Consider the following 14,470-nt stretch of genomic DNA (forward strand, 5'->3'; position numbering starts at 1 on the left):
TGAAATAAATTTCTGCTCTTCATAAACCACCTAACTTGGTTATTTTTTTTTTTTTTTACTTACATTAGAGAGCACATTGTTATCAGATCATTTACTGGGAGGAAAAAAGGCCAGTTTATTTAACTGTCTGATGAGCATACTCTAAACCTGTGTGAATGATTGGTAAGAATAATTTATCTCCTTGGAGTACCTAGCATCATACAGATGTAGATGAAAGGCACCTTCAGTGAAAACAGACTGTGAGAACCTGGCATGCTCACCTCACAGTCAAGGGGGGCCTGGAAGGCACAGCACCCTAGTGCTGACCTCAGGCTCCCTCCTTGGCTCTGCCTCTTTGATTCTTCCTACCTACATACCTCTGCTCCCTTGTCCTCATGATTTGATTAATATCTTTCTTAAGGTATATAAGGGATACAGTGAAGTCTTGCTAACCTAGAAACCATCTATTTTCTTGAAAAAAGGTTTTGTATATCTGCTCAGAGGTACTGTATGTTCATTTTATAGTTAAACTCCCTCATAGTTCGTGAGTATACCACAGATTCCCATTATTAATTAAATTGATTTTTGAAAAGCAAATTGGAAAAAATATTGTTTTTTCCCGTTAGTCAATGTTTTAGGGATTAAAAATATTTTAACATCTTTTAAACATGTCTGTTTCAGTAAATCAAGAAAGAGTTCAGTTTTCAGAATTTTTTCTGCAATGTACCATTCTTAGTTTTTTAACAATTGCCCAGCTTTATCCTTCATTGTGTTTACTGAAAATGTGGTCAAGAAATATGAACTGATAGCGTTTAAGGCTATGCTTGACAAAATTGTCAGCCCTAGGTCTGTCTGTGCTCATGTTACATGTTGGACCTATTTGTGATACGGCTCTTTCTGTCCTTTTAATTGAGGTATCAGTCTTCACTTCTCTATTTTTATCTAAACCACCACTAAAAATAGAATATTTCAAATGTATTCCACTTAAAGTAGACATCAAATAATGCTTTACATGGTTTGATCTTTGTGAAAAAGCACCAAGTGGGAAATTTTGAAAAGGCAGAAAAATAACATATAATTGAAGATATTTTCATATTCAGGAGGACCCTTTACATTCTTCATTTCAGCTAGTATCTGGAGAAACCTAACTGAGGTTGTATTGTAAAGGTTCTTGTTGAATGTATCTATTTTTGTGTTCCTATTAATAAGAGGACCCTCTGACATAATGTCAGCTATTAGTTTAGAGTAACTACTTAATTTACTTAATTGATAGCATCTTGCTGAGCTCTTATTTGAGCTTATGGCTGAGTTACAGAAACTAACCAGCTACATAAGTAGTGTTTGTGATAAACTAAATAAAAACTGAAATTCCAGAGAGAGTTTAAGACATAGTCATTCAAAAGGAATTGACTTCTGATTAAAGAAGAGTGGAGGCATTTCATTACTGAAGAGAGAGCACAGCTTGGTGCCCTAAAGGATTTCATTAAAAGATTTAGCATGTGTGTGTGTGTGTGTGTGTGTGTGTGTGTGTGTGTGTGTGTGTATACACATAATTAAAATTAATCCAATTTACTATCACCTGTTGTTCCTTTGGCCTGAGAAAACATTTTAATGTTAACAGTATAACCATTGCTTTCTTTTTATGTCTTTTCTCCCTATTCTTTCTCTCTTTCTAAAAACAATACAGTTGAATATGAGCTTCTTGACAGTAGAAGACACAAAAATTTAAAGACTATCAAGAAAGGCCATCTACAGGGCTTGGTGAATAATTAGTCATGGGCAATGAAGAATTCATAGCATTTTCAAGTATACAACTATGAATCGAGTTGGGAAATATTCAAGTGACCACATTTTCAGAGGGTGACTAATTGTAAAAGAAGGTTGGTAATGAGTTGCTTTAAGACGATGTGGGATACCCAGGTGTGTATATCCAGAGGGAGACTTGGAATGTATGTCAGGAGCTCCAAGAAGAAATCTGGACCAAAGATACAGACGTAAGAGACTTGTCCGATATCTCATTGTGAATTTACCAAGGAATTTTGTTCCATGGTACTAGTTGATATTTGCATTGTTTTCACATCTTGGCAATCATGAGTAGTGTTTCTGTGAACACCTGGTTCTTGTGTTGACTTCTTTTCCATGTCTGTTAAGATAGTTAAGTATGTCACTTGCTGCTCATACTTGACATTTAGGGGAATGATAGACTTTTACCAAGGTGAATGCATCTTTTTACGTGCCTACTAGCAATACACAAGGGTTCTAACTTCTCCATGTGCCCTTTTTTCCACAACATCACATCTATTCTGTGTGCATCAAGTAGTTTTGATTTGCATTTCCCTGTTGACCAGCTAGCTATTCTTTCATACACCTTTTGGTCATTTATTGATCTTTGGATTAATAGCTCTTCAGATTCCATACCCTTTTTGAATTGGGTTGTCATTTTATTTTTGAATTTTAAGATTTTAAGTTCTTTGTATATTCTGGACATAAGACATTTGTAAGATATACAGATTGCCAGCATGTTCTCTTCGTGCATAGATCATCATTTCACTTTATTTTTTATTTATTATTTTTATTTTATGTGCATGGGTGTATTGCTTTTAAGTCTACCTGTGTTGTACAGTGCTCTCAGAGGTCAGAAGAGGGCATTGGATCCCCTGGAACTGGAGTTACTGACAGTTAACTGCCATGTAGGTCCTGGGAATCGAACCCGGGTCTTTTGCAAGAGCAGCCAGTACTCTTAACTGCTGAGCCATCTCTCCAGCCCCTCATTTCACTTTCTTAAAGATGCTCTTTGAAGTACAAATGTTCTAATTTTGACCAAATTTACTTCATCAATCATCTCTTTAACTCTTGTGTTTTTGTATCATAACTTGGTTGAAGCCTGGTGTAGTAGAAACACCTCAGACATTTCCTCCTGGGTCCCTGACAGTCCTCATTGGTAGCCACCTGTGCTGCCAGTGGTATTTTGTTTTGACTACCACCAGTGTGCAGACTCATAGATTAAAAAGGTTGATAAACCCAGTTTGGGGGTACATGCCTTTAATCCCAGCATTCAGGAGGTAGAGGTGGGCTGATTTCTGTGAGATCAAAGCCAGCCTTGTCAAAGTAGCAAGTTCCAACCCAGCTGGGGCTACAGGGAGACCCTATCTCAAAAAAGAGGAAGGAGGGAGGGACGGAGAGAGGGAGGGAGAGCACCGTTGTTCTAAAAAGGAGGCCAAAGTCTCCAGGAAAAAATAAAAATTAAGAATTGGGGGACCTCTGAGATCAGGGCTAGCCTAGTCTCTATTGCAAATCCCAGGCTAGCTGGAGCTACAAAAAGACTCTGTCTGAAAAGGAAAAAAAAAAAAAGGAAAAAAAAGAAATTGATGTATAAGCTGGGCATGGTGATTCCAGCACTCAGGAGGCTGAGACAAGGGTTACTGAAGTTTCCTGGGTTACAAAGTGAGTTTCAGGGCAGCCTTGGCTACAAAGTGAAACCCTGTCTTTAAAAATTAATTAATTAAATTAAAAACAAAATGCACCTCATAACATAGATTCTGTGGGTGGCCTGTAGTTGATGTACCAGTCATTATCACTAGACACTTGAGGGGGTTTTAATTTTTAAGCAGTATCAGAAGTTACTGACTTAAACGAAAATATTTTCCAGTGCTGTCTACTATCTATAGAAATTCCCATCAGAATATAATTTGAATCTGTATTAGTCTGCACTGGCATTCTGATTGCTTCCTTCATTGAGAAATTTCAAAGTTGTTTATTGTTATTTTTGTGTTAAACTTTTTAGTTTATGAATATTCTTGGAGTAGATTGGTATAGTAAATGAACTTTTAAGTCCAAGGTGTTTTTATCTTTGAAATCATTCCCCAAACTGCACCAGATGTACAGCTGATCTAGGTTCCTTTTACCCATCTCACCATGTAGGACTTTAGCTTTTGTTACCTTGAGGATTAAAAGAAGGAAAATGGGGCCAGAATTTCTCAAACCACGATTCTCAAGTCCCCTAAGGTAACAAACCTATTCTTGAAAATCCAGAAACCCTAAAATTCCTTTCACATTGGCTCTTGATTATAATTTGAATTCAGTAACAATTAGAAGGGAGAGATTCATTTTTCAAGAACACACAAAAAAAAACCACATAAATGCAGCTGCTTTAACCCATTGAAGCAAGCCCCTACCCCTTCAGTGGACATTGAAGAAAAGGAAAAGGGCAAGAGTTGGATATATGGGAAAGAGCTCACCTACCTGAAGGGAATACACAGACGCCCAGTATTAGTGACAAAGGAAATTTGTACACTTCAGTTTCTCCTTTCCATACATATAAATACCAAACTGCAGGTTGGCTGGGGGAGTATGTTACTCTGGCATATTCAAAATATAAGTACATTAGAAAAAGAAAAAAATTATTTCTCTTTGGGTATCTGTTTATTGTGTGAGGTTAGAGTTGTGCATAACACACAGGTGGTTTAAAATGCTTCTCTGCCATCTGAGACCTCAGCTTGCCGGGGCAGGGTATGAACATGGACAGGGATGTCACTTTAGGGAATGGGGCTTATTCAAATGAGGCTGACATGGGTTCAGAGGTTTTTGTCTGTGTCTTTGCCCATGGTTGTTTTCTTTTTAAACTTTCTCTTCAAAATTTTCTTTTTTGAAGTTTTAATCCGTAGATGATTAGAGTAGAATTACTAAATTTTTCTATCAATTGCTAATGGATTTTTTAATACTCAGTATTCATACTACATTCATATCCTATTTATAATTTGCTTCCCATAAAAGTATGTAGGGATTATTAGCATATATAGATCATTTTAATCCTGTTACTGAATTAATATTCTAACAGTCTACATTCAGATAGAAAGTTTTATGTCCCTTTTTTTTTTTAGATGAAAATCTATATTAACCTGACTAGTGCCTTGTATTCACACATTTTAGATTTCAAAATACTGTTTTATTTTTTTATATCTGTTTTATGCATTTATCTTACAGTAGGTATTTGAAGTCAGCTCATGGTATAGGTTGTTTTTGTTGTTAGATTTACAAAAAGAACAATGGCTTAGACAGAGAAGCTACAGCTTGATATGCCTTTATATATAAATAATACCTCAGCATGCCATTTTACCGTGATAGTAAAGTGATTGGTGTCCTCCATCACAAGTAACATGAGAAACTCAACTTCTGGGTCAATAGCAAAGAAGGAAATAAGATGCAAAGTCTGAGTTTGATGGTGATATCCATCCAGACAATACCGTTTGTTATTTGGGGGAGAGGGTATCTTAAACAGAATTTAGTGAGCATGTAGGATTATAGTGTCTGTCTTTTTGATCCCTGGTGTCACTATGTCTGTATTTAATGAAGGGGCAGTGGGTGGCAATAAGAGACAGAAATGATGAGACCTCTGTGAACCCTCTAGCGATCAGCGAATATCAGACCACAAAATTCTCCAGCTTTAATTATAGGCAAAAGAAAAGACAAAATTAGCATTTTAATATAGAAATATCTTAGGCTTTAGGAGAATTATGATAAATCTAATGTTGCCTAGTGAACCAAAGAGGGGATATTACAGCAAACTGTCTCCTTAGGAATATTTGTTCAAATAAAGGCAACGATACTTCATCCTTCTCTTCTTTGGATAATTATCACTATTTCAGGCTGTTCTTTGTTCCAGCTTTAAAATACCTTTAGTTTTTTAAAAAAATGTAATTGGCAGTGTTTGTTTTCTATAAAACTATAAGAAGAGAAACATTCTGTTTGCTTGGCACTAACAAGATAATTCTTTTCGGGAGAGTGTTTGCTTTGCAGCTCCCTTTCACTCGTGCTGTGGCATCTCTGACTTGGATGTGGTTAGGTTATCTCATTTCAGTTACAGCATATTAAACTAACTCTTCTTGCATGGTTGAGGCTTGCCCACCTGTCTTCCCTAAAACACCTGCAACATATGTTTGCATAACCCTGGAATGCTTTGCCTTTGGGGTCCTGAGAAATTCCCCCAGAGCTTTTTGCTTATAAAACAGCTGAGCAATTCATTTTTGTAATGATGGTTGCCTTTCCCCTAGCATTGAGGCAGTAATACATTCACTAAAATAAAGGTTTCATTTTTCATCAAAGAGAAACATTCAGCATATTTTTACAATGCTGTTTCTCTGTCAGATCCTTATTTTTCTCCTTTTCTAATCTGGCATGGTACAAAAAGTAAGGGTTTGTAGCAGATATTAGGAAAAAGAAAACTAAGAAATTTCTTTGTCAGATATTTTCTTCATTACTGACACATATTATACAACAAATGTAGAGGGTTTTTTTCTGTTAACTACTGTAGGAACTTTGTCAAGTTTTGTTTAATATAAAAATCATGGCCAGTAAACTATGAAAATGATAATATTTTGGACATTTTGCAGGGTATTACAAAAATTTTTACACTCTCATAAGCTAGCAAATACAGAATGGAAAGTACGATTTTTGCATCTTTTTTGTTTTGTTTTGTTTTGTTTGTTAAATCAAGCTTTATTGAAAAATATGGAACGCTTCACGAATTTGCGTGTCATCCTTGTGCAGGGGCCATGCTAATCTTCTCTGTATCATTCCAATTTTAGTATATGTGCTGCTGAAGCGAGCACAATTTTTACATCTTTTAAAAAATTTATAAACACGCTTCTGTCTAGAGGTAGACAGCCTTTCCCTTCACATCCAAAATCCACTCTGCTTGATACAGCTTCCTAAATATGTTTAGCTGAACCTATTGTAAACTTACATGATTATTTGAAGTGTAAAACATCACTTTTCCTACCTATTTTATTTGTAGGTTTTAGCTTGTCAAACTGTCATAGCTATTCTATAGGTCAGTCTGTCAGTGCTCAGTAATTCACAGGCTATTGTAGCTCCCATTTATTGACACTCCGCCATTATTTTCATTGTGTCATTGAATCTGCTCCAGTTTTGCAGGCCCGGTGAGATTAGACCAAGAGTGCCCCTCATAGTTTGTCAACTGCTAATAGGTAGACAGGAGTCTGAGTACATGCCTCACTGATCCCTGGTCCCTTGCTTTCCCTGGCACCCTGTACCTCTGAAGCAGGTGAGTGCTGTTGCATCTGCTCTGGTGCTTTTGCCTTCAGCATGGAACTTTGAGTAGCCTGAGCTCCTACCACCGCATTGGCTCATTAGTGCCAGTAGCCGTGAAATTACTTTTCCTTTGCTCTTCTCGTTTCCACATTGCCTGTGTAAAAGAGCCAACCCAGTCCTTTGAAAGAGTTTATGGCTGTTCAAAGGGGAATGAGCACTTCAGACTCCTTTCTTCTGGAGTTGCAATAATGATTCAGGAGATATCTTCAAATGAGGGGCACGAATGAGAGGGATCAAGACAGACAGTACAGATGTTTTTGAACAAGTCTGATTTTTCGAAGGCTCAGAGCAAGGAAAATTGCTATGTATCATCTAGTAGTTCATTGTACTCCTTGCAGTATCTTGGAGTTAGTTATTCTTAGTTTGAACTAGCATTTAAATATTTTTATACTACTGTAATGAGGTTCAGTTTGAACTACAAGTATTAAAGTGTTGCTTTGGGGTAGAGCAAACAGCAGGAGGGGTGGTGCACAGTAGCTTAGAGATTTCACTCACTGAGAAAACTGAGGCGTAGACTGCTCAGCATTCAAAGACCTATTCATTCTGAGACAGTGTTTGCCTTGCCTTAAATTTTATTAGGAACCAGGTTACTCTCATACAAGGAAGACCTCAGAAGTGAAGAAAGTTGACTAAACAGAGATTAGATAGACTTTAGTTTTATCTCTTAAATTGGTTCCTATAATTAAGCCTTTTTGGAAGTTATTTTGTGATTTTAAAAAAAGAAAGCCTTTTAGAAAGCTCGAAGCCCACAGCATGGCTTCACTTTGCTTCTGTTTCCCACGCAGTTCCCGGGCTCATGCCTACCACTATTAATGTTGCTCCTGTAAGTCACTTTGTCTGCAAGATTTTAATATGACTCCCAAAACTCTAGCCTGTCCATTCCATGGGGTGGAGAGGAGGAGTCAGGATTCTCCTTTTATTGGCATAAAGTAAATGCTAAAGATAAAACTTTAAAAAGAGCTTTAACAACTTCAGCAGGGACGAATCAGTGATTTTTATTTATTTATTTTTTTTTTCCAAAAAGAAGTTTCTAAAATCTTTGATGGTTTGTTTTTGTTTTGTGGGTTTTTGTTGTTTCGTTTTGTTTTGTTTTCTGGGTTTTTTGTTTGTTTGTTTTGGTTTTCTGAGGCAGTCTCCTTTATAGCCCCAGCAGGCATGGAACTTGCTAGATCCCAGAGATATACCTGCTTCTGCCTCCTGTGCTAGAGTTAAAAGCATGCATCACCTCACCTGGCCTGAAATCTTTGTAAAAGACTTAATTCATTCCCAACTTTGTTGGTTTAGGAAAAGCATGATTAACCCAGATTGTGTTGAACTTGTGATTTCTATTATCCTTTTGTATAGTAATATAGAATTCCCAAGTCATAGAATGAAATTAACACGCTCCTCTAGACAGACAAAGATGAGTTCAGTAAGATGGGTTTAACATTTTGCTATCTTTCATCCAAAGGAAATCTTCTAGCCAAAAGCTGTGTGTGTGTGTGTGTGTGTGTGTGTGTGTGTGTGTGTTGTTTAATTTACATTGATGTGAAAATGCTTATAATAGATATTCTGACTCTGAAAATGGGTTTAAAAAGACATGGTATTAAAGGTGTCAATACACTCTGCACAATGAGAAATTACAACTCTCATGGGGTCTGGTCTTTACTCATAAAAAGTTTTGCATATGTTAAATTTGAGTGATGCGTATTTTAGATTATAAAGAAAAACAATTATATTTCTATGCACTATATTTTGGAAAAATCATTTAAAATAAGAAAATCAAATGTCTTTTCACATTTAAAATGTTCCAATTCATAAAGTTAGCACTCTGTTCATTTCTCTTTTGGGGGATAGGGGTGAGCCAGGGTCTCCCTATAGTCCCAGCTGGTCTGGAACTTGCTGTGTAGACCAGATTGGCCTCAATCTAACAGAGATCCACCTGCCTCTGCCTTCCAAGTGCTAGGATTAAAGGCATGCACCACCACACTGACAGCTAATCACATTCGCTTCAGGAAAGGATTGTTTTCACTTTGATACAGAGTCCTATATGTATGCATTTCTGTATGCATTCTTAACTGTGATTGGGACCAGTCATTTAATTTTCTTTAGCTGCCTTGTGGGAGCTGGGAACCAAACCCAGGTCTTCTGTAAGAGCAGCCAGTGCTCTTAACCACTGAGCCATCTCCAGTTATTTAGTTTTAATTTAGTTTTTTTGTTTGTGTTTATGAGAACATATCCCAAAATTTCCTGACTTTTAAAAACCTTATTAAGAGTAGGTAAACTAACATTTACCTTTCAAAGAAAAAATTATAGCGAAATTAGAAAACTGTCAGCAATGACTCTGTGTATAAAAGTACCCATGCTGTTCTTACTGCTGATGGCCATGTGCTGATGTTTTTAAAGCCAAGCAGTGGTTTACAGATATGTTTGTCCGGTGCTGCCGCCCAGTGCGGTAGCCACAAGCCACAAGCCACACATTCATTCAGCATTTAAAGTGTGCCTAGTCTCAATAGAGGCATGCTGTAAGTATGAGATACAGACTAGATTTCAAAGACTTTCCACAAAGGAAAAAATGTAAAGTATCTCATTTATAAATTTTTCCATGATTACATTTAATTTTACTTGTTTCTCGTGTGTGTGTGTGTGTGTGTGTGTGTGTGTTCAAATGTGCCTACTAGATAAATTTTAAGTATAAATGAAGTTTTGCGCTAGTGGCCTACATTGTATTTCTCTTGTAGTGATGATCTAGATTTATCTATGTTTGTGTAGTTTATGTTTTAGAAATACACTATCTTAACAGAAAACACTTCTGAATAAGGTTCAACAGTAACTCCAATTTTATTTTCTTAGTATTTCATATACTGTTATTCAGCATCAGTATCATCTTTTGGTTCTTTCTCTTGTTCCCAGTGTAACAGTACTTTAAACTATCTCCTTGATACCAGCAAGTCTCCTAGGAATTTAAATAGGTCTCAGTGAAAGCAATACTTGAGCCTCATTCATATGTTCAAGTCAGATCATTATTCCTCATAATGGTTTTAAATGCTTAGATAGATCAGCACTTCATGTCTTGAATTGCTTGTCATTTCTTTATAAAGATGTTTCAGGAAACTGCTCCATGGGATCACTCTTTCATTATTTTCTTAGAAAAAGTAGATTATCCTTTATTAGTTTGTTGGAAGTCAGAGAAGAAAAGCCTTTTGTATTACCAAAAACAAAATGCATTTCCAGGTACTGAGGATAAAGAGTGGAATCAATCTTGAATGATAGTTTTGTGGAAGTTAATTTTTTAAAATCAATTGTGAATATACTGTCAATCTGCCAGTGGCTTCACCCTCTATTTTATTTTTCTATTGTACTTGGGTTCAGGTTGTCATCAGCTCCCACGAGGAAACCTATATAATTCCTAGAGAGAGAAGAGTTGCACTGCTAGACTTAATAGTATGGTAGTCATGGAAGCATCAGCGATCTTCATCAAGGCAATTCAGATTTGATTATTATGGAACTGTGTTGAATACCAAACCAGTGGAGTAGTAGCTAGAGCTAAATCAAGGGATTGTCATTTTGTCAGATGATTAGGGCTGGCTTGGAAGAGATATGAAAGGGTTGAGCTGTGTAAATACTCTCTTTTCAGCAGAAAAAGAAAAGGTCCATCATGGCCATTAAGATGCAGCTTGTTAGCTTGATGAATTTCAAACTATTTAACCTTAGCAATTATATTCCCTCTCTCCTCTCCACGCCTGCATGCAGGCATATCAGTGCTTTGAGATTATGTCTCCTAGGGTTGATATCTAAGCATATTGGTAATTTTCTATTAAAGTAAATTTCAGCCTTTCTGTGTCTAGATCAATCTTTCAAAGAACAATGCAGAGTCTAGTTCAGAAACCTAGTTGCTACCTGAATTACATGCCCAGGTAGATATTAGAACACAATTATTCATAATTTTATGACTTTTTAATGGAAATAATATGGAATTTAATATTTTAGAGATCATGATGTACATTTAAATTAAATATGTTAAGATTTTATAAAGTCTAAATATATTTTAATTCTTGTTTGCCTATCATGAGCTTGGTACATTTAAATAATTAACACAGACAGTAGCTACAAATTTAAATAGACACCCAACTAAATGATTCAAGGACATTTCTGTAATGTTATAAATAATATTAAATGCCAGAAAGGGCAGTTGTTGCTGCTTTTATGGAAATGTGCATTGGTCAATTTAATGGTTATCTTTCTGATATTTTCACTGTCTGCCATATTTTGGGCACTTATTAAACTCATAAATAAGAATAGATGACATAAAAATTGCTAACTTGAAAAGAATTGCTATATTCTGAGATAAGTCATTTTGCAGGAAGGACTCACTGTGCCATCTAGTGGACTTCCTTAGCATCCTGGCTGTCAAAAATTCATGGTGATTTACTGCTGCAAATGCAGCTTTCTGACACCTGTGCCTCTCAGCCTTTGTGATAGTTCATGCTTGTATTGCAGTTCATCTAATTTTTCAGTTTGGTTACTTTTTTCCTCATATTTTAGAAAATTATATTTCAAAGTAACTGAAATCATCAAAAACAATTCTAAAGAAAATAATCTATTTGAACTAGAGCGATGGTTGAAATAAAATATATTTAAACTTTTCAGTTTTGATAGGTAAGAAAGAAGTTAACCAATGAAAGCAAAATTCAAACACAATAGTTGCTACACTTATATAAACGTGTGTGTGTGTGGAATGTAGTGGTTATTTCTGTCCTTATACATTTTAATTTATTCCATTTTTTTTCTTTAGAAAAATCCAAGGCCAGTGACTTACCAGTTCCATCCCAACCTAGATTATTACAAAGCACGGGGAGCTGACTTTATGAATAAAAGCAGGTAAGTTCCTTTCCTCTGGCGAGAGTTATAAATCACAAACATTGTGCCAGAAGTCATCAGAAAACATTACATTTGCTGAGAATTATTTTCTAGATTTTAGCTTATCAGTACTAGTGTGCATAATGGATGTAAATAAATTATCTAAGTTCTTTAAAGCATAAACAAATGATACAATTTTGATGGCAGTGATAGTATGAATTAAGTCAGGCACCATGGCAATCAATGTGGGAAGTCCTCAGAAAATGGAAGAACAGACCCACCACATGCCCCAGCTCTACTACTCCTGGGCATGTACCCAAAGGACTCCCAAGTCAGCCTGTCACAGACACGCTTACTGCCTACCAATGTTTGTTGTAGCACTATTCACAATAGCTAAGTTATGGAACCAACCTAGGTATCCCTCAGCATAGAAGTGGATAAGGAAACTGTGATATATATACTCAGTGGACTATTTTAACCATAAAGAAAAATAACATTATGTCATTTGCAGGAAAAAAAAAAATGCATGCAACTAGAGATAATCATATTAAGTGAACTAAGCCAGTCTCAGAAAGACAGTTACATGTTTTCTCTTATGGTTTCTAGATTTTATAGAGAGATAAAATCATTAATGTATGGGGCTGGAGAGATGGCTCAGTGGTTAAGAACACTGGTTGTTCTTGCAGAAGACCCAGGTTCGAATCCCAGCATCCACATAGCAGCTAATAACGGTCCGTAGCTCCAGTCCCAGGGGAATCTGACAGCCTCTTCTGCCCTCCGCGGGCATTGCACAACACGGATGCACTTATATTCAGGCAATACGCACATACATATGAAATAAAACTTTTTTAAAAAGCATTCATGTACATGTGACTTGAAAATAGAATTGAAACTGTCTAGTGGAACAAAGGAAGCTACCTGGAGTAGGAAAGGCTAAGAAAGGAAGAAGAGGGTAGCATAGGGGGATACGTTCAACACACAGTATGGACACCTGAATGAAAATGTCCTTATATAACACATACCATGTACTGTGCATACATACAATGAAAATTTTTTAAATACAAAATATGTTTTTATATTTTGAAATTACGAATTTGCCTTTTCTAACATCTATGCATCTGTGCATCTAGTTGGTATAATCTCTTTCTGCATTGATTTAAAAGAGGCAGTTTTATAATACATTTTTTTAAAACCCACTTCCCAGATAGCTCCCTCCCATAGCCTGCCTCCCCCACTAGAGCCCTTATACTCTGATACCCCTGCTACTGTCTGCTGCGTTGTCAGCACCCCCAGCCATTCCCCACTACTTGCCCTTCTGGTGAATCTAGTCAGTCTATCTAGAGGTCTTTGTTTTAGGAGGGTCAGCTCTTCTTCATCTAGAGGTAATCATTTGTCAATATTCCTTTGGATAAGATTGGGGTCTGCTGTTCATTTTCCCAATTCTATGCTGGGTTACTATCTGGGAGTCCCTTTAGCCACCCTGGCCAACAACTCAAAAGAAAGTATCTCCTATCTGGCATTGTTGCTTGTTATGTAGCCTTTAGCTATACATATGGACTCTTATGAAATTATATTGGCCCCTGAGTGTTTAAGGCCATACAGTAGGTCCAGATAAACCGATTTATTTTTACACTTAAGGTCGTTTGAGGATCTGTTCCTCAGGGGTCTCATGGGCTTGGGAGGAGCCCCTGGCTCCTTTCTTTTACCAGTTACACCTATGTGAACATAAATCAAAAGTCCTGCTCAACCATGGTTGGCTTCGCTTGGAAGCATGGAGGAAATGATTCCTCTGTGTTGACCCTCCTCTTTATAGACTGGACACTGATTCAAGTCCATCTGGTGGGGTCTCCTCGGCCTCCTTGATCAAGAGGACAGCTGACCGACCACCATTATAGGACATTTTGAGAGATGCTCATAGTCCCCTGGAACTAGTCGACCTAGGAGGGCAAGGAGCAAAAACTGTCCTTTATGTCCCTCTGACCAAATTATTATAGGCCTCAAAGTATGTCTGTTAAACATCCAAGAAGGTTAGTTCCACCAATCTGATATTTTTAATTACTGTGTGTCATGTAGACAAATCTTGGGAAAAGACCAGTTGTTCTCAGATAAACCTTACCTAGACGTATATTTCTTGATCTGCTATGTATAATTTGTCAGTAGGAGTAATATGGTTCCCTCTTGTTTTCAATTCTAGCTAGGCATTGTTTATCTCTCACGTTGTCTCACCCCTCCATCATGGTTTTCCCACTTAAGGTGCCCCCATTTCCCCCTTTCTCCCTTACTAATACCCTTCTCCTATGGTCCTGCCTCTCTTGAGCTCCTTCTTTCCCTTTATCCCCTAGGTTCCTTGTATACCCTTCCCTCCCCCCTTCCTTAAACTAACCCAATTTTTATCTGTATCTCCCTTATTAAGGCCTGTTTCCTACTGTTCTTCTCTTTCAGGTTCTTTCTTTTCCTTTACCTCCCAGGTTCCTTTCCATTATCCTGGTTCCTGTAGTTAGGTCTGGATACATACTCACTTATCAGGATTTGGTTCTAGGGT

At 36.9% G+C, this 14,470-nt stretch overlaps 1 protein-coding gene and 1 non-coding gene across 9 annotated transcripts in view; one reads left to right on the forward strand and one right to left on the reverse strand.

Annotated features, from left to right (window-relative positions):
- Positions 1–14,470, forward strand: part of Tbc1d5 (TBC1 domain family member 5) — a 545,935-nt gene that overhangs the window by 437,151 nt on the left and 94,314 nt on the right. For all 8 annotated transcript variants that reach the window (XM_029554511.1, XM_017802415.2, XM_029554510.1 and 5 more), the window contains one exon: positions 11,864–11,949. In XM_029554511.1, coding sequence (XP_029410371.1) covers positions 11,864–11,949 — 86 coding nt within the window. The remainder of the gene's footprint in view (positions 1–11,863; positions 11,950–14,470) is intronic.
- LOC115067145 lies at positions 6,481–6,587 on the reverse strand. The gene has a single exon (XR_003846578.1). It is a non-coding gene; the product is annotated as a U6 spliceosomal RNA (small nuclear RNA).

This window comes from Nannospalax galili, unplaced genomic scaffold (assembly GCF_000622305.1).
Source record: "Nannospalax galili isolate Female #2095 unplaced genomic scaffold, S.galili_v1.0 scaffold364, whole genome shotgun sequence".
NCBI lineage: Eukaryota > Metazoa > Chordata > Mammalia > Rodentia > Spalacidae > Nannospalax > Nannospalax galili.